Consider the following 24,203-nt stretch of genomic DNA (forward strand, 5'->3'; position numbering starts at 1 on the left):
AAAAAATTTTTATTTATTATTTTTATTTTATGTATATGCATGTATTGCCTGTATGTAGGTAAGTGTACCAGTGTCGTGCAATGCCCACGGAGGTCAGAAGAGGCTGTTGATCCCCTGGGACTGGAGTTACGGACAGTTGTTAGCTTCCATGTGGGTGCTGGGATTCGAATCCGGGTCTCTTTTGCAAGAACAACCAGTGTTCTTAACCACTGAGCCATCTCTCCCCAGCCCCCAATTTTTTTGTATTTGTTAAGGTTTGTTTTGTGCCCCAGTATGTAGTCAATTTTTGAGAAAGTTCCATGGAGTACTGAATAGAAAGTGTGTTCCTTGGTGCTTGGGTGGAATATTCAGAAGATGTCTGTTAGGTCCATTTGATGTATGGTATCATTTAATTCAGACGTCTTTCTCTGTTTATTCTTTGTCTGGTTGACCTGTCTAATGAAGACAGTGGGGTAGTGAAGTCCCCTACTATTACTGAATTGGGGCTAATCTGTGTCTTAAAGTCCTGTACTGTTGTTTTTATGAATTTGGGTGCACCAGAGTTTGGTGCATATATGTTCAGGATTGTAATAGCTTCTTGGTTAATTGTTCCTTTGATCAGAGTGAAGTTAGTTCTGATTAGTTTTAGTTTGAAGTCTATTTTGTCAGATATTAGAATTACAACCCCTGCTTGCATCTTAGTGCCATTTGCTTTGGAATATTCTTTTCCATCCTTTCACCTTAGGGTAGTGTCTGTTCTTGAAGGTGAGATGGATTTCTTGCAGACAACAAAAAGATGGATTTTGTTTCTTAATGCATTCAACTAGCCTGTGTCTTTTGACTAGGGAGTTCATTCCATTGATATTTAAAGTTATAATGGAAAGATATGCATTGTTTGCCATCATTTTGATTACTGTTTGCATTCTTTTTCTAATTTTGTGTTTCTACAATTTTACCTTCATTTAGTTTCTTTCTGTTGCCCTTGGGGTATAGTTGTTCCTTTCTCTGTTCTTTGTATTGCTTCAAGTATTCTTTGAAGGGCAGGTTTTGTGGACATGTATTCTTTCAGCCTATTCAGGTTGTGGAATATCTTTCTTTCCCTTTGAACTATAATAGACATTTTTTGCTGGGTAAAGTATTCTGGATTGCCATCTATGGTCATTTAGAGCTGGAAATACCTTGGCCCAGCCTCTTCTGGCTTTCATAGTTTGTATTGATAAGTCAGCTGTAATTCTGATGGGTTTTCCTTTATATGTGAGTTGTTGCTTTTTTTTCACAGCTTTCAGTATTCTCTCTTTGTTCTGTACATTTAGTGTTTTTACTATGATATGCTATGGGGAGTTTCTTTTCTGGTCCTGACTATTTGGTGTTCTATGTATTTGTATGGGGGAAGTCTTCCCTTAACTTTGGGAAGTTCTCTTCTACAATTCTGTTTAAGATCTGGTCAATACCATTAACCTGAAATTCTTCTCCTTCCTCTATGCCTATGATATGTGGATTTGGTCTTTTTATGTTGTCCTATAACTCCTGTATATTCCATTCCTGTGTTTTTTAAATTTTTCATAATTTTTGCTTCAACTTTATCCTCCAGTGTTGATACTCTGTTTTCCATTTCATTCATTCTAGCGGTGAGGTTTTCTCCTGTTGTTTCAAATTGGCTTATTGACTTTTGCACTTCCTTCTTCATTTCAGCCTGAGTTTTCTTCAGTGTTTTTATATCTTTTGTGAATTCAGTCAGAAGTTTATCCCTATCTTCTTTTAGTTCTTTGAGTTGCTTGTTTGTGTGTTCTTTAAATTTGTTGAATTCCTTGATCGTTTTTATGATTGTTCTTTTGAATTCTGTGTCCTGGGTTATCTCTAGGGAATTCTCCTTGTAGAAATATTCTACAGGACTAGTGGAGTCTGGTGGGAACACGCTATTTTGGTTTCTGTTATTATTTTTCCATTAATTTTGGTATGTGGATTTCTTTTGCTGTTTGTGATTCTGGTATGAAACCCAAGCCTTCTTTGTTGAGTTGAAGTCTGCCTCTGTTTGTATTATTGGTGTGCCTTGGTTGTTTTCTCATTGGGTATATAACGCTTATTAGTCTAGGTTTCAGGTTCTCTCAAATTTTATTTTGGAGAGAAGTTATGGCTTCAGATCAACTACACAGGAGCTCCCACAGAGGCCCAAGTCAGGCTCCAGTCAGGTACACTCAGGTTTCTTTCGAACGTTTGGACCCCTACTATCAGGTACTCAGAGAACAATTTGGGAGGTTCACTAAGGGGAGGCCTGATTTTTGCATTCTCATGCTGTCTGCTGAGTTCTCAGCCCCGACTCCAGGCAGAGGCTAGATCAGGCACTCTTGGGCTGTGTTAAGGTTTCTGCCCTACAGTAGGGTAGGTCTATTCCTGGGGCTGTGGGATGGGCCCCATGTAATCCCACTTGGGGGTTGGGTATGGCGCGATTTGGGAAAGCTTTGGAGAAACTCACCACCACATGGAAGCTGGATCCACATGCTCTCAGGCAGTCTGCTGAGGTCTCAGCCTCTACACCAGCAGGAAGCCAGATCTGGCACTGTCAGGCTTTCTGTTGACTTCTCAGCCCCTACACCAGTTGGAGGCCAGATTTGACATTTTCAGGCTGGCTGCTGAGTTCTCAGTTCCTACCGCAGGCGGAGGCCAAATCAGGCGCTCAGGCTGTCTGTTGAGTTCCAAGCCCCTACACCATGCAGAAGCAGATCAGGCACTCTCAAATCATTCATCAAGCCCCTTGTAAATAGAGTCTGGTGGACTGTTTATGCAGAACTTTATGGATGGAGTTATTGTATGATCCAGGAATTCTACTCCTTTGTTAAATAAAAGCATATGTCCGTTTAAAACCTGGTACATGAATATGCATAACAGCATTTTACATAGTAGTCAAAAGTGGAAACAGCCCAAGTGTCCATCAATTTATGAAGATACAAATAGAATGTGGTATGCCCATACAATGAAATACTATTTAGCTATAAAAGGCTAAGCATGTTACAACATAGATTAACCTTGAAAACACTACGCCCCACAAAGCAAGCCAAATACAAAAGGGCACAAAACATATGATTCCATTTATATGGAATGTCTCCAATAAAGTAATCAGAGAATAGGTTAATGGTTACCTGGACTGAGGGAAGGGTGGAATAGGGAGTTACTCTAAAGGGTTTAAAGTTTCATAATGGATTTCAAAATAACTAGTAGAGAGGATTTTAAATGTTCCCAACCCAAAGAGGTCTTAAATAGGCTATTTACCTTAATCTGATCATTACATATTGTATACATGTTTTGAAACAGCACACTGTCTCCCATAAATATGTGCAATTATGAGGCCATTAAAATTTTTTATTCTTTGATAATTTCATACATGTATGCAATGTATTTTGATCATCTTTGCCTTAACTATCTCCTCCAAGGTCCTCCAGTTTTTAAATACATGTATTTAAAATGACCTGGAAATTAGTGATAATGGTTGCACAAAAGACATTCAAAACACTGTCTTATATAATTCAAGATGGTGCTTTTTATGCTGTGTGAACTGTATCTCTATCAAAAACTATTTTAAAAAGAAAAATACCAGGCAAACATTAAACAAAATAAATTGAGTAGATTCATATTGAGTATATTCATATCAGAGGAAAATCTGACTGTAGGGCAGTATGCCACAGTAACCAATTGTTTGATAGTATCAAAAGTAAAACAATTTTAAATCTATTTGTGGTTATCTACAAGCTTAGAACATTGACAAAATTACCAGGAGACTTTAACACATTTTCCACAATAATATGCAACCAAAACTCCAGCAGAATATTGGAACATTTCAGTCAGATTAACAAGCAATATTTAATTGAGGTAAATACAGCACGAATGTAAAATATACATTCTTTTCAAGTGTACATGGAACATTCACCCAAACTGACTGTATAGCACTCCAGGAAGCAAATCTCAAAAGATCACATAGACCTGGAATCATACAACATTTGTTTTCTGGTCAGAATAGAAACAAAGTGGACATGGCAAAGACACTGACCTATCCAAACAGAAGCTGCCCCAAGGGCTGGCACTGAATATAAGCAGCCTCCGGCTGTTCCAGGCATTAATTAACCTCTGCTGCTATATGATAATCAGTAGGCTCTAGCAGTCTTAGAATAGAAACTGAGTGACCAGGGCAACTAGGTAAGTGATAGAAATGGCAGTGTCTATTTATCAAACGGTCTGGAAATATTTAAATTTTGCATGGTAATACATTTATGTATATGTAGAATATTAATCCTGTTTAGTAGGCCAATTATAGATCAGATACTTGTATCAGAAAAGAAGAAAGCTTGAAAATGAATGACATGAGCGTCTAACTCTAGAAGTTAAAAAATATCCGAAAAAGCCAGATATTAATAATGATCAGAAAGATAATTAAACAAAAATAAAGATACAGCAGGAACAAAAAAACAAAGCTGATTCTTTTAGAACCATAAAATTAATAAACTCACAAGATTTGTCAAGAGAAAAAAGAAGGTACAAGTAAATAACAACAAAAGAAGATATAAACAGATATATACGGATACAAACTATACAAATAGATTTGAAAACTTATGAGAAAGTCCCAGAAAATTATAACAAGTCTGACTTACACATAATTCCATAACTTTCAAAAATTGTAGCAGTTAACAGTTAACAGTTTAAGAGACATTAGGAGCACACTGTTCTATCTGGAAGTTCTGCCAAATATTTGAGGAACAGATAGTTCTTTGGACAAACTTTGTCAGAGATGGAATGAAAGAAAATAGTTCTCACCTCATTGCATGGTGTTAGTATAACCTTGACACCAAAACCAGAAAAGGACAACATGAAAATTAGTCTCTCCTGAACAAAATGCTAATGCTCTCAGCAACATTTTAGTGAACTAAATCTAGAAGTATTTTTTTTAATCCCAGAGCTGCGAGATTAGCTAACTACAAGAAAAAACAATGCCAAACACCACAAAAATGTTAAAATAAAAAAGAATCGTGCTGTTTCAGTGGACACAGAAAATAAGCTTTATATATTTCAATACCAACTTCTTTTTAAAATTATAATATCAAACTAAGAAAAAACTGGAACTTCCTTACCTTGTTCAATGTTATCTGCCCCAAAAAACTACCTTAAATTTACTCAGTGGTAACTGCACTCCCTTTAAAATCCAAATCAATCTAAGAATGCATTTTTTTAACATTTTACCTAATTGCACGCGAGCCTGTGGGTTTGTGTGTGCGTGTGTGTGTGTGTGTGTGTGTGTGTGTGTGTGTGTGCTGAAGGTGGGAGATCTTAGCAGTATATTAATGTAAAATATTTGAAAAAACAAAGATAAAATTTCAGGGTAAAAATGAAAGTTTTCATTTTACATAAAAATTGCTAAAACTAATAAAGTTTAGCAATTTTTCCAGCTATAAATTCAGTATACAAAACCAATTATATTTAAATACATTAGCATCAAACTACTATAAAATGTAATTTTCTATAAAGGTACTGCCTACAGTAGCAATAAAAAATCAAGAAAACTTAAAATGAAGTGCAAACCCTTTGTAGATTAAATTATAAAATGTCATTCCGAATAACACGAAAAGGTCTAAAGTCATGAATGGATATACCATGTTCAAGGAAGATTAGATATCACAAAGATTTTAAGTCTATTCAAATTGATTTCTAGATTGAGTATAGTTCCAATAAAATTCCTAAAATTTTGTCCGTGTGTGTGTGTGTGTGTGTACCTTAAAAAGATGATTCCAAAATTCATGGGAAACAGGACTTGGCCAAGAATAGTTAAGGCAACACTCTATAAGAAGGACAAAATAGGAAAACTTGCTCTACCAGGATAAATGTAGATGAATGTCAATTATGCTATTGTTCACAGCTAAAAACTAAAAATTACCTAAATTGTCATCAATAGTAAGATCAATAAAACATGAAATACTCACAAAATGTAATCATACACAGCAAGGAAAAATAAACAATCTACAAATATGTGCAACAATAATGTGGATGGCTCACATAAACGTAATGTTGGCTAAGAATATATGTAGCTATATTTCACACATGGTCATAACTTTAATCCTCAAAACAAAATTGTTGATTCTATCTTTTGGAGAAGATGCTACAAGCAAAAAGTAATTCACACCTTTCTAGAGTCAACAGCCTGCCTATCTAGCCAGGAAGATGAGGCAGGCATTGCTGAAGGCAGAACTTGGTGATCATTATTCACATGTATTTTTCTTAACATTTGTGGTCTGACAATATTCAGCTGATCACTAAAGAATGTCTTGTGTACACAGAGCCCCATAGCTGGCAGTTGTGAGAGGTAAGAGTGAAAGTAGCACAGAGTGATCATTTACTGATCATCTGTCACGGGCCAGGCTGAGGGCTTGATACTGGGGATATGGCGGTGAATAGGACCATCTTCTTGTTTAAGTAATAACGTTTACTGAGTGAACACTGTGTGGTAGGCATTCCTCCAAGCACTTTACCCACTTTAATTCATCTAATGTTTGTAGCAACACTGTTAGCAACATCACTTACAGGTAAAGAAACAACGCAGAGAAGTTAAGAGGCTTGTCTAAGGTCACAAAGGCAGGAGGTGGGAGTGAAACCTAAGCAGTCTTACATCTGTCTGGTAGGTATCATTTACAGTCAAAGAAAGTGGGGTTTAGAATTAAAGTGAGTCCATATTTATTCTGTTTTGGGGGGGTTGTTCTTGCACTGTTTTGCTTGTTTTTGAGACAGTCTCACCTTGTACCCTTGGCTGTTTGGGAACTTGCTGTGCAGCTGAGGCTAACTTCAATCTTGAAGCAGTTCTCCTGTCTCTGCTTCCTTAGTGCTGGTATTTGCCTCCATGCTCAGCTCTACTGTGTACCTTCTATATGAATATAAGGGGATTAATGAATCTTGTCTCTCCGATTCAAAAGGCAGATTTTTCCGGAATGTAGGGGGTTTTAATCTGGGCGACCCATGCATACACAATGAATTCATTGTCAGTTATATCCAACAGAATCAAGAGTGGTTGCATGGGTAAGGGTGGAATGTTCTGTCTCATCCAGACTCCTGCATCTCCAGATGAGTGACTAGGATTGCTGATGAAGAGAAGATGGAGAACAGGATGCTAGATTTTGTCTTCCATTCTTCTTCTTCCATGCATATCCTCTAGCCTACATAGTAAATTTAAGATCCTACATCTTCCTGGAACCTCTATGATAAAATGCTGTTCCCAGTATAGCTTTAAGCCTAGACATTCTCTAGCATTTGGAGTGTTACAGCTTGGTCATATGGTTTTTGAGATGGCTGGATCCCATAGTCCACAGCTGTCTTATCTCCATCCACTCTCTGGCCCCTCAAACTGTAATTTTTTGGTTGTAAACACCTTGATCCAAAATTATCCTCTGTTATCTGTGGGAAATGGTATACTTCATGTTTTTTTTAAGTTATAAGTTTTGACAGTATACTTCATGGTTTTAAGTTATAAGTTTTGACCATCCTCTTTAAATTTCCAAAGTAAGTACACTAGCATATTGTCCAGAGACAGCCTTTTCTCTCAAATTCTCAGAACAGTAAGAACGTCTACAAATGCTCATGCCAAGAAGGCAATACGGGAGACTGATACATAGCTTTTTCCAGCCCATGTAGGTACAGACTTCTTAGAAAAGGCTTGTGAAAGGAAAGGAGCAATGCTGACCAGTGACATTGGTGGTGTTGTGTACCCAGCACCTGTCCTCTGAGAGATGATGCCAGGAGCTATCACCTTATTTCACCCAGACATAAATTAGACAAAACACATTCCCAGACCTTTCATAAAAGAAGATAGAGAAAACATTCTAGGTTAGCACCGAACAGTCTTATATTAGAACACTCACATTCTCAAAAAGAAGCATTCCAAACAACTCTCAATTCAAGAGGAAAAGCTCTTAGTCGGAGATCCCTGTGCTTTAGATGGTCAGTACCTAATCATTCGTTGTTTTCTTCTCTACCTGCCTTTCCTTCTTGCTTTCCTTACCTTTTCTGATATTAGTGTCTTGTTATCCTAGAGCTGTTTCATTCAACTGCCCATCTATTTCAACTTCTAAGTTAAGGTGGGAGTGGGTGGGGGAGGCACCCTTCGATCTGCGAGATTCACCTACCCCCACCACCCATGGAAGTAAACCCCACTTACAGCCCCTTCGCCGTTGCAGCATGCTGCTACTGCTGCTGTGAGGAATCCAGATCTTCTGTAACCTGGTTTGAGTGAGCTCTCCCATCTCTTGAGACATCTTGGGTGTTGTAGCTAATGACTCTACCGCACACAAAGTACTGGGCCTCACTTCCTATCTTCCTAGCTGCCCTTTCTGCTGTTGTAGCCACAGCAGCTGGTGGACAGGACCAGGACAGGGGTTGCACTCAGCTTCTGAGCCTCTCACAGATTGTCTCCTGCTCCCTCTTTTTCTTCAAACCCTAGTCAGCCTCTGCTCCTGTATATACCAATGGGAACTTGGGTACTGAGAGCCAAAGACCGGGCAGAAGTCAGCAGAGGCCTCCGAACTCCAAGGGCTGTGTACATAGACGATAAGTTGGAGCCCAGTAAGGAAGGCAGCCAGCAAGACAGCCCAGGTCTGACCAGTCACTTCCTGCCAATGAAGACAGGGCTAGTAGAGCATGCAAATCAAAGACCAAAGATCATGTGTTCACATCCAGTGTGGGGTGGTACAGCAAAGGTGTGGGAGGTAGGTCTCAGTTTTGAAATAAAAAAGCAGGCCAAGTAGAATGTCAAGCTCCAGCCCAGAAACAGAGACAAACACAAAGTTCCTAATTCAAAATGCAATGTTTGAGCTAGCAATTAAAAGTCCAAACTGGAAGTAGATATTCACTGCCTCACTGCTCACCACTACCCAAAATGGCATTGCAGCACTGTTTTCTCTTGGATTCTGCACCTTTTCCCTCCGTAGGACCTCTCCCTCTTAAAATGTGCTGCTCGAGGCACTCTTGGAGAGATTGGCATTATCTGATCATCTCTATACTCTATCCAGCCAAGGTTAAGTAAATCAGGATAAACCTGACACCTTGGGAAGAGGAGTGAGTGCAGCCATTGCTGGGCAGAGAAATAAGTAAGCACCAATGGCTGCCAGTGCTATGAGATGCTCTAACAATACAGGCATCATAATCTGATCCAAAACATGGCTGAAGTTCTTCATGTCACGATGTTGGAATGGAGGCTTAGGAGGGTGGAAGCTGCATCAGGGAGAGTGTAAAGAACAAAAAGCCATGGCCTCTATCTAAATAGCACAAATCCACAGGTGAGAGCCATCACATCCAAATGTCTCCCTTTCACTCTTTTTGCCACCCTCCCTCTGGTTATTTTGGAACTTTTATCTGTAGAACTCATGTAACTGCACAGCTTGCCTGGAAGATATCCAAGTGTGCTCTTACTTCATTCTTTTGCAATCTTCCCTCCCCTAATGGACCTCCAGTGATTTGCTACTAGGAAGCTTAACTTTCTTCCACTAAACTGGACTACACAAGTGCAATCTCTTGGGAAAGGAAATCTCCAATCCCTGCCTTCAAATGCTCCCAGCTCTACTTGGCCTTTTAAGAAACTCCCTAAAATATCTTCTTAGAACTTTATTCTATACAAGGGTTAGAGTCACTTCAGTTGCTGTGTATATAGCACATAAGACTTTCAGTATAAAAACTCACCCAAATCTAAATGAGTCTATCAAGGCAATGGATCACAGCAGTTAAGGACAATGGATTCTGAAGTCACATTGCATGAGGTGGAATCCCATTCCCTGCCCATTGGTGGATATGAGACACTGGGCAGAAGATTGAACTTCTGTTGCCTTCGTTTTTTGGTTGTTTTTTTTTTTTTTCATTTGGAATATGGGAACGACAGAAGTGCCTGTTCTCTTAGGGTTAACGAAGATTCAATGTACTATTATTACATGGAAAGCAACCTGGGGAATGCTGAATATATGTATTATTTAACACTATTTATTATTTAATACTCCCTTTGTGAATAAATGATTAGACATTTTTTCAAGTAATTTGCAACTTCTATCAGTCATAGAAATGTATAATATTATGACAAAGGCTTGACATTTATGTTGTAAAGAGTTCCTGAGAATCAATTAGAAAGACAAACTCATTTCTAGTTAGCTGGTTTTAAAATATTTATTTATTTATTTATTATTTTATGTGTATGAGTGTTTTGCCTGCATGTATCTAAGTGCACCTATATGTGGAATGCCTGTAGAGGCCAGAAGAGGACATCTGATCCCCTGGAACTGGAGTTACAGATGGTTCTTAGCTGCCATGTGGGTGCTAGGAACTGAACTTGGTCCTCTGCAAGAGCAGCCAGTGCTCTTAAACACTAGAGCCAGCTCTCAGCCTTAGTTTTCTGTTTTTATGTAAAGACGAGTTAAAGCTGGGGTGTCCTCTATAGGTCATTTTTTGAAAGTGCTAAAAAGGGGCATATATTCAAAGTACATTATATACTTGCATACAAATGTCCTTATATTAACTCATTGTAATAATTTTTTAATTAAAAAGAAACAGACCCAGAGAGGGTTCACACAATAAATCGGTGACCAAGTCAGGAGAATACTGGGGAACATAATTTCTCCCAGTCCAGGGCTTTGTTTAATTGATCAAGCTAGCTTGATTTAAGAATGTGGTCTTTTCCATGTTAGGTGAACTAAGTTTGGCATAGAAAGTCAAATAAAGCATGTTCACACTTATTTCCAGAAGCTTTAAAAGTTGGTAAGAAGTTGAGAGTAGAATAGGGGAAGAAGGGGAAGGGGGTTAAAGAGAGAATGGTGAACAAGTACAGTATACAGATGGGTAGGAGGAATAACTTCTGTTCTAAAGCGAACTAGGATAAATACGGTTGAAAATAATTATGTACTTGAAAGTAGCTAGTAGAGAGGATTTTGAAAGTTCTCAACACAAAGAAATGATAAATGTTTGAGGTGATAGATACACTAATTAATCATTGCATATTATGCACATGTACTGAAATAGCACACAGTACCTTATAAATATGAACAACTGTGTCAATTGAAAATAAAAAGTTAATGTGATATTTAAGACTAGCACAGAATTTCTAGAGTCTCAGAAATAGACTTTGGAAGAAGACATACTTATATCTTAATGCTAACTAGTGCCTGACTGGTATAAGTCTGTCTTAATGATCTTACTGTGACTCTGTGTATTTTCAGATGCCCACAAAGCAACATTTCACTTATCTTATTTGTTCCTTACAAACATCCTCACTAAACACTTAGGGAAACTAGGGTTTGGGGAAGGGAAATGGCTTGCCCAAGGTAATCTAACCAGTGGCATGAACATGTCTTTTATGTTTATAGTTCTGACTTTATGACATTGCCAAGAGACAGGAAGATAATTTTAGTAGCAAGAAATCTGAGCTAGTTGGCTAGTAGGCTTTTGACAAGGTCTAAAAGGGTAAAACCTGGGATCCAGATTGAAACCCTTATTGAAATCTAATGAAACTATGAAATTTAACCACTGTTACCAATTCTGAGCCCAGAAACATAATAAGCCTTATAGAAATGCCTCAGATGAGCATTCGAGCCTCTTCTAAATCAAGCTGCAACCTATATATTTAGTCTTCTATCTCCTTAAACCCCCATGTTTAAACTACACTGATTGACTCACTTTTCTCCAAAACATAGCACATATTTTCCTTTCTTTGGCCTTTTGCTCAGCCAGGATTACCTCCTATTCACTGAAATCTGACTCATTCTTCAAGGCCTGTTTCAGTGTTTACCTCTCTAAGAAGTCACTCTTTAGAGAAGTTTTGTCTTTGTTTCTCACATTGCCCATGTGCCTCCATATAAGCAAGTTGTTCCGTGGTCTGCTACTCAACTAGACTGTGGGCTCCTTGAGGATGTGACCTGGATCCCTGTTATCTGTTGACTGTCCATCTCCAGTGACCATTTGCAGTCTACATTTCTCTGCTGCAGATGACATAAACATGGGGATTAGAAATCCCAGTTAAAGAAGGTAGGTGTTATAACAGCTGTCAAGGAAGTGAATGGGGAGTTGACTTAATCTGAAGTAAAACGTGGCATCTAAAGTTTCTCAACATCAGGACAGAACAGAAAAACAAAAGAATGAAAATCCCTCTGAGAAGGTCCAATGAATTGGTTACAGAGAGAGGATTCACTCAGCATCACATTCATACTTAAGACTTAAGAGCGAAAGCATACATTTTATTTAAAGTGGGACTATTTCTATGGAAGAAAAGTATACAGTAGAACTTTTGGAGTCACATAGAGCCTGGTTTCTACCTTCAAGTAAGGAGTGTGGAGCGGAATCCAATTTAAAACAAGACAGTGCTGTTAGGCAATAAAATCATAAATAGTATCTCCTTATGGGTAAGTCTTGGAATGTGTGGGTGTGAATGCATATGTTGTGGGCTAGACGGCTGAAGGATGGTTGATCACATGTTTATAGGCTAGGTTCATGTATGAGTACATATTAGGACTTTTGTGACAGTAGCCTAGGCTCTCTTCCTTCTCAGCCACTGTCCTGGTCCATTATTCCACTATTTTCAGGCTCCTATCTGGGCCCCAAAACTTAGTGCATTCTAGTTCCAGGAGTGGTTCTCCATTGGCCATAGTCACTCAAGGAGGAGAGCACTTGGAGAGTTGTGGGAGTACTTCCTATGGATGCCACATAAAAAGCAGGACCACTCATTTCAGACATAGCATTAAAGTTCTAAATGTATCCAAAGACCTTTGAATTCTGCCCTCCCATCCCTCTTGATCTTCAGGTCAGACCTCTGTGGGAAACAGGCTAGGGACTTTAATGTTTATACTTTACTATGGTATCTACCCACATCCAGAGAAACTAAAAGTCTTTTTTAAAGTATCAACCCTACTTTATACACTAGAGAGGAAGTCAGAGATGTAATCTTTATTGTACATTTAATTCAAAACTGTACTACATAGCTGGAAGCTAAAGTGGGATGATTGCATATTCAAGGCCAGTCTTGGCTACATAGCAAATTTCAGACCAGCATGGACATAGTTAGACCCTGTCTCAAAAAAACGCAGTTCCAAAGATACCAAGGAATTGCCGGTGTTCTACAAAGTCAAATCCAAATGGATTTTAAAATACCAACAGATAGATTAGATACATATCATCTTTTCCCAACTCTCCTATACCCTTTAATACACACCTCAACCAAACTCCTATGCAAATAAAAAAAAAAGTTTCCAGAGAGCCTGAAGAAAGGATTTTGATTTGTGAAACTCCTGCTTACTTTTCCTTTTTTCCCACTTACCTGTTCTCTTAGAAGCTTTCTCTTCCATTGCTGATTATCCGATGGCTCTCGTACATTTACAGATCCCCAAAGCAGGTCTAGTGGGTGGCATTAAAGAAGAAACATGGAGATATCTGTTGGTTCCTGGGAAGGCTGAGGAAGCACCCTTGTTAAGGGGTGTGTGTACCGTGGTGAAGAATCAGCTGTTATAACTGCCAACGAAGTTCCTGAGCCATCCGGAGCCTTTTCAGTCCAACCATGTGTTCACCTTGCCCCAAAGGTCAAGACTAATATTAAGCCACTGCAGAATGGGGAAATTAAAACCAGCTATTGAGACAAGCAAGATCTGGATTTCTTTGGGACTGAGTTTCAGATCTATCTTCAGTGCAAATGGGCACAATCCCATGCTGGAAAGCAATCTGGTAACATGAAGAAAAATGTTCCCTCCCTTTGTCCTAGTTAACCCACTCCTGGGACTCATTCCTTAGCCAGTAACTCCCAAAGCATGAAAAAGCCCAAGGCACATTTTAAAAAATTACAGGGCTGTTTTCTGAAGGCAACAACTAGTAAGTAACCTTTCAGTCCACTGGGGGTGGGGCCCCAGGCCACTGTGATTCTTTCTGCAGTCACTGAGGATAATGATTCTAAGGTTATGAAATTCCAGGGGGGGAAATAATTATGCTACAATTCTCAGTGAGAAGCCTTAGGATGTAAAGTTATACTTTTCCATAGAAATTTAGCTGTGTCTGTTATTTCTGTTTCTGTGCTCTCAAAGATGTCATAAACCTGTTGTTATTATTGCCATTTATTCTTTCATCTTCTATATATCTATTCTATGTTGTGTCCGGTATTAGGAAATGGAACAAGATTAATTAGAGATGATCACTGCAATCAGGCTGCTGGCAACAGAAATAGAAATCAGTGGTAGCTGTGTATTGTAATAAGTGCTGTGATGCCCATGGGAAAAGATTTAAATGCAGAGGTCTGTGGTCAGGAAATCTTACTCAGGAAAGCAATCCTCTAACTGATTAAGAAAGGTTTGAATCCTGGCTCTACCACTTCTGTGAGACTGAAATGAATTTACTCAACTTCTACTTAACTTCCATGTCCCTTCCTGGTTTATCGTAAGAATAAAATGAGCCAATATAATACAGGAAATTGTAGCTGTGTCAGGAGACAACACTGTTCTGAAACTTAAATTTTCCGGGTCTTGATTTTACTCATCTGAAAAATAGAGCCAAATTAAGTATATATCCTGTCACATCTTTCTGGATGCTATGAGACTCAAGACAAATATGGCTACAGGGAGACTTTGAGGCAGTCTCCTGCCTCCAGCTCCAATAAAACGAGAGGCCATCGTCCTAAGTTGTATCCTAGTGGCTTGGTTCTTTTAAAAAAATATTTATGTGAATGTGTCTGCCTGAGTGTATTTATGTGCAACACATACATGCAAGTGATTGCGAGCCACCATGTGGGTGCTGGGAACCAAATCCAAGTCCTTTGGAAGCAAATGCTCTTAACTGCTGGTTGAGCCATCTCTCCAGCCTTGTGGCTCAGTCCAACTAGTGCCTCCTCCAACTGGGAAGTTCCTTTCACCCTCGCAGGATGGGACCCCAGGGACATCTGCGCAGTACTCTTAAAAGGTCAGTCTGTCGCACTGGGGGTGGGGCTTCAGCTGAGCCCAATTCCCCAGAAGCCCACCCCTTGGAAGGTGATGAAATCCCGTTTATTTAATTTGTTATTTTTATTTTATGTGTATGAGTATTTCCTGCATGTGTGTAAGTAGACCCGAGTACTTCAATGCCCGCAGAAGTCAGAAGAGGGTGTTGGATCCCCCTGGATCCACCGTGTGGGTGCTGGGAATTGAATTTGGGTCCTCTGCAAGAGCACCCAGTTTTCTTAACCGCAGCACCCGAAATCCCGTTTTTGAGTAACCAGATGTGTCCAGGGTACTTTCGGGTGGAGGAGAAAAGCAGTCAGGAGTCCAGGCCAGTTTGTTCACCACTTCTCGCCATTCACTCTCTTCCCCGGTTTTCGGACAGGGTCTTGCCTTTGAATTCGTAGTGAACGCTGCCTCAGCCTCTCCAGTACAGCGGTTCCCAGAGAGCACGACCACGCCCAGCTGCTCTTCTTCCTTAGGATCTGCTCCGCCCCTTCAGCCTCCGGCTTAGTTCCGCCTCCCAACAATGAAACTGAGTTCGAAGTCCCGCCCTGCGTGCCTGCACCCTTTAGAGGAACAGAGAAGAACGCCTGCGCAAACTCGCGAGGAAGGCGGGGCTTAGATAACTTCCGGGTTACAATCAACTTGCCGGCGCCTAGGCGTCCTTTAGGAAACACCGTGTGCCAAAATGCTGCGCGTGGTAAGCTGGAACATCAATGGGATCCGGAGTCCCCTGCAAGGGGTGGGATGCCAGGAACCCAGCAAGTGTTCTACTGCCTTGCGACGCATTTTGGACCAGCTAGATGCCGATATTGTCTGTCTCCAGGAAACCAAAGTAACCAGTGAGCATGCTCCAGGATATCTACCGCGTTTCCGTCTCCCGCTAATTTTTGCCGCCTGCTCCGTTTTATTTCACTTTTCCATTTTTCTGTACTTAGAATCCTACCTCAAAGTCACGATCCCTTCCCTCTTAAGCACTCTCCACCCTAGCTACATCCCCTTAATTCCTATTCCTTCTTCTGTCCGCAGATCTTTAATTGCCTCCCCCTTGTAACCCTCATGAACAGATTCCCACCCATTCTACCACCTGAACTTGGTGTCTCGAATTTTCTTCCTTCGCATACTATCTTCCACCCCTAAGTCAAACCCCTCAGTTCTCCATCCCTGCCCCAACCTCAGTCTTTTTTAAAAATGTATTTATTTTTATTTTATGTGTATGCGTGTATTGCCTGCATGTAGGTAAGTGCACCTGTGTCATGCAATGCCCTCGGAGGCTGTTGGATCTGGATCCCCTGGAACTGGAGTCATGGACAGTTGTTGGCTGCCATGTGGGTGCTGGGATTCGAACCTGGGTCTTCTGCAAGAACAACCAGTGTTTTTAACCGCTGAGCCATCTCTCCAGCCCCCCAACCTCAGTCTTTTAATTCCCATTCTCTTTGCCCTCAGCTCATCCCATGACAATTCCTCTTTTCTCTGCCACCTTTTGTCCATAGCTCAGAGCCCCCTGATTCCTGTTTCATCTGCTATCCTAAACTTAGACCTCCTGATTTCTTCTCCCATTGGAGCCAGTTCATATCCCGATTCCCTCTTCTGCCTTCTACCTTCGCCTCAGAGTTCCAAGTCCTCTCTCATATCTCCAGTCCCTACTGCCAGCCAGCATCCTCCCTCCTCCCGGGAATCAGTTCTCCTATCACCTAGACCACAAGACTTAGCTCTCCCCAGCTGTCCTCACTTCCCCTCTAATTTTGTAATCATTTCCCTTTGTGACTTTTCCATCTTTCTAGCTTCCTCTAATCATATTCTTCTTTTTTTCTCCCATCTATGGCTCTGATGTATGCTAGCAATTAACCAACAACTGTAATTCCAGGCTTGTGTGTGTCCTTGGTTCTAGTTTTACCTCTGACATTTTTTTTCCAGGAGATGTACTGACAGAGCCCCTGGCTATTGTTGAAGGTTATAACTCCTATTTCAGCTTCAGCCGCAGCCGTAGTGGCTATTCTGGTAAATGGGGTCTTCTGGGGTATTAGTGGCTATTCTGGTAAATGGGGTCTTCTGGGTATTTAAGTTAGTGTTGGTGAAGGGGGCAAGTAGAGGAAAAGAGTTCTAATATCTAATGAGAAGGAAATATGTTTGGACTTTTAGTCTACAAAGCTCAAGCCCCATAAGATTGGGTTGTATGTGATCTAGTATTTAGGTATAAAATTATCCTCAAAAGTGCAGTAGTGTCATGGTTAGTTGTGTGAGCCCAGGAGCTGGACTGCCAGGGCTCATGTCATGACTCACTTCCTAGCTATGTACCTTCTAGAATGTTACTTTACCTTCGTGTCTCAGGTTTCTCAGCTAGAAAATGAGGATAATTCTTACTTTCTAGGCAGTTACAAAGATTAGATATATTTATATTAACACATGATAATAGCTAATGTATTAACATTTACCATGTATCCATGTAAAGTACATTAGCTTTTGTTGTTCTGTGACTTTTTTTTTTTGGCCCTTTGAGACAGGGTTTCCCTGTAGCCCCAGCTGGCCTGGAACTCACTATGTAGACCAGGCTGCCCTTGAACTCACAGAGATCCACCAGCCTCTGCCTCCTGAGTGCTGGGATTAAAGGCTAGTGCCACCACACCCAGCTGTTCTGTGACTTTTTTGCATGAAGGAACTGAGGCTTCAGGGTATGGGTTAGTTGCCTCAGACTACAGATGGCCCTTGAATTGGGAAAATTCTTATTACATAAAAAAGCTGCATTTAACAAATGTAAATCAAGCTGTCCCTTGTCTGGCTACAATTGGAGTACAACAGGCTATTCAGTAGGCTGTTGGCTGCTAATCCAATTCAGAATATCCTCTCTATCCCCAGGTGTGGCCACCTTCTGTACAGACAGTGCTACCCCAATAGCTGCTGAAGAAGGCCTAAGTGGCCTATTTGCCACCCAGAATGGGGATGTTGGTTGCTATGGAAACATGGATGAGTTCACCCAAGAGGAACTCCGGACTCTGGATAGTGAGGGCCGGGCTCTCCTTACACAGCACAGGATCTGGTAATAGCCTATCTCCTTTTGCCATGGAGCATTGCTGGTTCTAGTCTTAGTGTAGAGAATATAAGGATAGCCTTATAAGCATGCGTTCACTATAAAAAAATTCCCAAATTTGCCTTCCTTAACTCTAGTCCTGGCTGTGCTGCTCACTGTGTGATCCTGGCAAATCATGTTCCCCTCTGAGCCTTGAGTTTCCATCTCTATAGTGTAGGCCAAGGCAATACAGCTCTGTAATTACCACAGGCGCCTCACAAACAACTTAGCCAGCCCAGATCTCATTGCCCCAAATTGTTCTCTTTCTGGGTGTCTTCTCTTCATGAATGACAACATGGCCACCCAGTTTACCTGTGTGTCACCCTTCATGCCCCCCACTTGCCTCACCTGTGTTCATTCTCCAAGTCCAGTGCATGCCTGCTTGCTTATGTTTCCTTAACTCCTCTTAACCATTAAGTAGAAGCCTCATGGCATGGATATGGAAGGGAAAACTTGAAACTGACCCCTTTTGGGGGGCTCTTTTCTCCCTAGCACACAGGAAGGGAAGGAGAAGACCTTGACCCTAATCAATGTGTACTGCCCCCATGCGGATCCTGGGAAGCCTGAGCGGCTGACCTTTAAGATGCGTTTCTATCGCCTGCTGCAAATTCGAGCAGAAGCCCTCCTGGAGGCTGGCAGGTACTGTAGGTCTAAGCATCCATCCAGAGTTCATTGAACTTATCTGGGTGTCAGCTGTATGTCATGCTGCATGAAGAGACATAGAATCTTTGCCTTTGGGTTCCTTCACAGTCTTGTTGCAGACACTGCTATGCCCAACTGAATAGGCTTTGCTGTCTTAAGAGCTGTTAGGACAAGGTAAAGTGACATGAGCATAGTCTTTGTACTCTGAGCACTTATCCTGGTTCTTATTGTGAGCTTTAAGGCCAGCACTATTTATGTTCTCTTTTCTCAGTGAGTGTGTGAATTCCTACCACATAGAAGAGTTTTGAGAATGAAATGAGGTGAGGGTAGTAAAGGGCGTGGGAGCAAATGAAAGGCTTGTTCCAAGGATGGGCAGGAAGGGTTAGAGGATACTCCTCCAAGAAGTGGTGCCTGAGTTCAGCTGTGAAGGATGAACTAAATAGCATTAGGTGGAGATCATTGAAGCATTCATGTCAAACAGAAGTGTTACCTTTGGAGCTCAGAATTTGGTTGGTCATGTGTGAGAAGCATCCAGATTGTGGCAAGATGGGAGAATGGTAGAGGCACACTGCTACTGAACAGCTGGTAAGAAAGCCTCTGAGTGAGAGGCAGCCTTTCTGAGCCCTTTGGCCTTGGAAAAATATATGGGCCAGGGCTATTCCCCTTTCTTGAAAGTCTAGTTGACAATCTCACATTGTGTTTTTTTCAGCCACGTGATAATTCTGGGAGACCTGAATACAGCCCACCGTCCCATTGACCACTGTGATGCAAGTAGTCTGGTAAGGCTTCTTCTAGGTCCCAGACCCCACTCTTGTTCTGTTTACCCAAACAACCAATGCTAGGAGTTTTGCACAAGAGGCAGCTTCCTTTCTGGAAAATCGGGGCTTAGTTTGAAATATGCTTTTTTGTTCCGAAGTGACATGTAGTAATTGTAGATATTTATGGTGTACTGTGTAATATTTTAATGTGTATGCAACGTATAATGATCAAATGGGTTAAAATTTCATATCTGTCACCTCAAACATTTGTTTCTCTGTGGGGAAACACTCAAAATTCTTTCTACTACCTGTTTTGAAATATGTAATTGTTACTATAGTCATCCTACTCTGCTATGGAACACTAGATCTTTATCCTCCTATCAAACTATACTTTATACCCATTAACCAGCCCTTCTCTATCCCTCTCTTCCTACCCTTCCCAGCCTCTTGTAACTACTATTCTACTATACTACATGAGATCAACTTTCTAAGCATCCATATATGAGTGAGATCACATGGTATTTGTATTTCTGGGTTTGACTTGTTTTCATTTAACATGTCTTCCAGTTTCATTCATTTTTCTGCAAATGACAAAGCTATTCTTCTTTATAACTAAGTGGTAGAGTGTCTTTTATGTGTATTATTTTTTAAAATATTTTATGTATTATTTTTATTTTATGTGTATGAGTGTATTGCCTGCATGTATGTGAGTGCACCCATGTCGTGCAATGCCGCGGCAGTCAGAAGAGGTCTTTGGAGTCCCCTGAACTGAAGTTAAGGACGGTTTGTAGCTGACATGTGGGTGCTGGGAATCGAACTCAGGTCCTCTGCAAGAGCAGCCAGTGCTCTTAACCACTGAGCCATCTCCAACCCCATGTGTATTATTTTTTATTTGTTCATCAATGTATATGTAGGTTGCTTGTGTGCCTTGACTATTGTCAATAATACTACAGTGAACATGGGAGTGCAGATGCTTCTTTGTCAAACTCATTTTGTTTGGATGGATCCCTAAAGGGATTGCTGGATCGATTAGTAGTTTTATTTTGAACTTGAGGAAATTCCATACCATTTTCTAAAATGATGGCACTAATTTACATTTCCATCAGCAGTATATGAGAGTTCCCTTTTCTGTTACCCTCGTCAGCATTTGTCTTTGATAATACCCATTCTAACAAAAGTGAGATGAAGATGATATCTTACTATGGTTTTCTCATTATGTAATTTCCCTGACAATTATGTTGAACACTTTTTTCATATATGTTGGCCATTTATATGTCTCCTTTTGAGAAATGTTTATTCAGATGACTTGTTCAGTTTTGGGAGGGCAGGGTCTTACTGTGTAGCTCTGACTGGCCTGGAACTCTCTATGTAGACCAGGCTGGCTTGGAACTCACAGAGATCTACCTGCCTCTGTCTCCCACACTCAGCCCTCACTTGCCCACTTTTGAATCATACCTATTTTTGATGTTCAATTGTTTGAGTTCTTTTTATGCTCTGGATATTAATCCACGTCGGTAGAGTAATTTGAAAATATTTTCTGTGTGTATTATCTCTTCACTCTATTATTTCCTTTGCTATGTAGATACTTTTTAAATTTTATATAGTCCCATTGAAATACTATTCTAAAAGTGTTAATGTTTGGTCTTTTATTCAGTGGTTAAGAGCAATGGCTAACAACCATCCATAATTCCAATCCAGGTGATCTGGCGCCCTCTTCTGTCCTTAACAGGAACTACATGACATGGGTGCACTTACACACATATAGGCATGACATACAAAATAAAAATAAATTTAAAAACAAGTTGGGGTGGAGAAAAGCAGCATAGCCTGTGTAGATTCTTCAGCATTTCCTTTCCCACTGGTTCAGGCAGGCACCCTCTGAATGATCTTATGACCCAAGATCAGGCAAGGCTCAGTCCGAGAATCTCTAGAGGCAGGGAGAGCTTAGTTTATATGATCTGTTTTGGGGAAGAAAATTTCTAGTTTCTATTGCTTGAGGAGAGCTATAAGCCAGGAGCAATGGATTAAACAAGATATATCATAAGTTCTAAGGCATGATCAATGTTGGCATGGTCCAACTCAGCTCTGGACTTGGTTCAGAAAAGGGGCATGGGAAGGTTCCTTCATTAGTGTGCAAGAGAACCACATAAAGATACATATGACTCTTGGGAAGATGAGCAGAACCAGGATAGTGAAGTGGTGGTGGTGTGCAAAGGAGGTAAGCACTGTAAAGTACAAACCTCTATTCCCTCCCTATCTTATAATTCACTTACTCGTTCTTTCAGCTTCCTGCGATAGTGTTATATACCATTTTGCCTTCTCCATTTAGTTCAGAGCTATGCTAGATATCTTCAATTCATCTCTCATTATTCCTTCCAAAAAAAGAACTAATCATAGCAGATTGGATAACAAATATGGTCTTTTCGAAATAGCAGAACATGTCTACTTCCTAGCAGAGCAGCTCTAGTTTTCTTGTCTCTAAATAGTCCCATCATCCTCTTGGTTGTTCATAGAAGCTTGGGAATTGTGCTCTTCTTGTCCTACTTTACTCCCTCCCAGTCCCATACTCTGTAAGTGGGTATTATTTGTTCCATCTCCAAATTATCTCATGATTTCATTTTGATGTCTTCTTTGGCACCACCCTAGTCCAAATGTTCAACACCTCTTGTTGGCATGAACTATGACAGTCTTATCCTATTGGAATCCCCAGTCTGGCTTCCCCTCAGATCTTTTAGGTGTGCTGGGTCCATCCTCTACAAGCGGGTCATGTCACAGAGGCTGTTTTTGCAGTTTGGAGCCCCCTGTGCTGACTTTGCTCCCACTGGCCTTCACATTTTGTCTGTCTCCATGTCATTTTGCCAAAGGAAGCTTCCCTTGTTACCAAGACTAGGTCTGCTTTGCTTCTAGCATCACACCTGTCACAAAACAAGTAATCTGTGAATGCATTGTTGCACTGAATCAATGGTTGGGTGAGTGGTTATATTGGATAAATAGATCTGGGATCAAAGACAAAGGACCCATTCAGGCATGGATGCCTGTAGCCCCTAAGCTCCTAGAGGAGGGAAGGATGGTCAGTGAGGAGATAAGCCAGTTGAGGGGGGTGTTAGAGGAAAGACAGCATTCTTTCTAACGCCTCATTCCCACCTACTACTTTGCACAGGAAGCCATTTCCCTTGTTTTCCATTCTTATTTGTTCACTGGCTTCAAATTCATGGCAGTCCTGCTACTTCAGCATCTTTAGTGCTGGAACTACTGTTATATACTACCACGCCTGGCTTTGTTTTACATTCTTTTGTAAAGCAGTTCTGGGAATTACTTCAATTAAGCAAACAACAGACTTTTACATTTGGCATTTATGGCAAGGTAATCACAATGTGGTATAGAGAGAAAGACAAACATGAGCTTTTAAATGAGTAACATTAGAAATTGAAGACTCACTCTGCCAAGCCTAGGCTGTGTAACCATGAGCAGGAGTCTTCTTTGGGACAACCAAATTTTCTTATTTGTAAAATGAAGCAGTTAGTCTAATTCTTTTCCTGTTCTAAGCATCTAGTTTTGCCTTTCTCTTCACTTCTTCTCCCCTCCCTAGGAGTGCTTTGAAGAGGACCCAGGCCGTAAGTGGATGGATGGCTTGCTCAGTAACCTTTGGTGCCAGGCTGGATCCTTCATCGATAGCTACCGCTATTTCCAGCCAAAACAGGAGAAGTCTTTTACCTGCTGGTCGGTGGTTAGTGGTGCACGCCATCTCAACTACGGCTCCCGGCTTGACTATATACTGGGGGATAGGACTCTGGTCATAGACACCTTCCAGGCCTCCTTCTTGCTCCCTGAAGTGATGGGCTCTGACCACTGCCCTGTGGGAGCCATCTTGAATGTGTCCTGTATGCCAGCAAAACAGTGCCCAGCCCTGTGCACACGCTTCCTCCCTGAGTTTGCAGGTACCCAGCTCAAGATTCTTCGCTTCTTAGTTCCTTGTAAACAAGAACCTGTGCTGGGGCAGCCAGCCCTGCAGCCCAACAACCGAACTCAGGTACAGAAACAGCAAAAGAAAGGCCCCGTGAGTTCAGCCAGGCCTCGGAAAAGTCAAGCTGGCTCCAGAAGTCAGAAAAACCTCATGAGCTACTTCCAGTCTTCTTTTAGCCTTCCCCAAACTTCTCCTGTTGTGGAACTACCTAGCCTGCCTCCGGTGGGCACTTTCATAACCCCAAAGACTGCAGAAGAGGATACGATGGCCACGATAGTGGAAGAGCAGGCCAAGGTTTTCGAGACCAAAGATAAGAAGGAGGTACAGACCTTGTTCTGGAAGTCTATGCTGAGTGGACCCTCACCCATGCCCCTTTGCAGAGGCCACAGGGAGCCATGTGTAATGCGTACTGTAAAGAAACCAGGACCCAACCTGGGCCGCCGCTTCTACATATGTGCTAGGCCACGAGGTCCTCCCAGTGACCTCTCCGCCCGCTGTAGCTTCTTCCTCTGGAGTAGGCCTAGCTGAAATGGCTGAGGCCTAGGGATACCTAGCATGGTCACCCCGACACAGTCTGATGCCAGTCCCTCCTCCTAAGCTGCCTTCTCCTAGGCTTCCCTCCTTCTTTCTTCCTCTTCTCCCTGTTCCTGCCTTTCTTTCCCTTCTTCCCCTAAGGCTTTCCTCCCTCTTCTCTCACCTCGCTTTCTTTCTCTTTGTACATACAAGAACCAGTTTCCCATGTATTTTTACATAAATAAAGTCTGTGTCTTTGTTTCAGTGTACCACATTCACTAGACATTTTACATGTTCTCTAGAAAGCTTGGTCAGAGAGGTTATCTCAG

At 41.1% G+C, this 24,203-nt stretch overlaps 2 protein-coding genes across 9 annotated transcripts in view; one reads left to right on the forward strand and one right to left on the reverse strand.

Annotated features, from left to right (window-relative positions):
* The window catches only part of Pfkfb1 (6-phosphofructo-2-kinase/fructose-2,6-biphosphatase 1), a 61,823-nt gene extending 48,383 nt beyond the window's left edge, over window positions 1-13,440 (reverse strand). For 3 of the 7 annotated variants that reach the window (XM_008838760.3, XM_029566261.1, XM_008838759.3), the window contains exon 1: window positions 8,165-8,555. In XM_008838760.3, coding sequence (XP_008836982.1) covers window positions 8,165-8,261 — 97 coding nt within the window. In that variant the 5' untranslated portion in view covers window positions 8,262-8,555. Of the gene's footprint in view, window positions 1-8,164; window positions 8,558-13,291 lie in introns of those variants that run through there. The other 4 variants (XM_029566262.1, XM_029566257.1, XM_008838762.3 and 1 more) reach the window with 3 other exon arrangements.
* Window positions 13,441-15,534: 2,094 nt separating this feature from the next.
* Apex2 (apurinic/apyrimidinic endodeoxyribonuclease 2) lies at window positions 15,535-24,143 on the forward strand. 2 transcript variants are annotated; one of them, XM_008838765.3, is made up of 6 exons: window positions 15,535-15,772; window positions 16,848-16,931; window positions 17,787-17,967; window positions 18,490-18,636; window positions 19,349-19,418; window positions 22,987-24,143. In XM_008838765.3, exons 1-6 carry the CDS (start codon window positions 15,619-15,621, stop codon window positions 23,887-23,889), a joined length of 1,539 nt encoding a protein of 512 aa, XP_008836987.1. In that variant the 5' UTR covers window positions 15,535-15,618; the 3' UTR covers window positions 23,890-24,143. The 2 variants fall into 2 exon arrangements, with proteins under 2 accessions (XP_008836987.1, XP_008836988.1); XM_008838766.3 differs by having other exon boundaries at window positions 15,540-15,765.
* The last annotated feature ends 60 nt before the right edge of the window (window positions 24,144-24,203 follow it).

This window comes from Nannospalax galili, unplaced genomic scaffold (genome assembly GCF_000622305.1).
Source record: "Nannospalax galili isolate Female #2095 unplaced genomic scaffold, S.galili_v1.0 scaffold1759, whole genome shotgun sequence".
NCBI lineage: Eukaryota > Metazoa > Chordata > Mammalia > Rodentia > Spalacidae > Nannospalax > Nannospalax galili.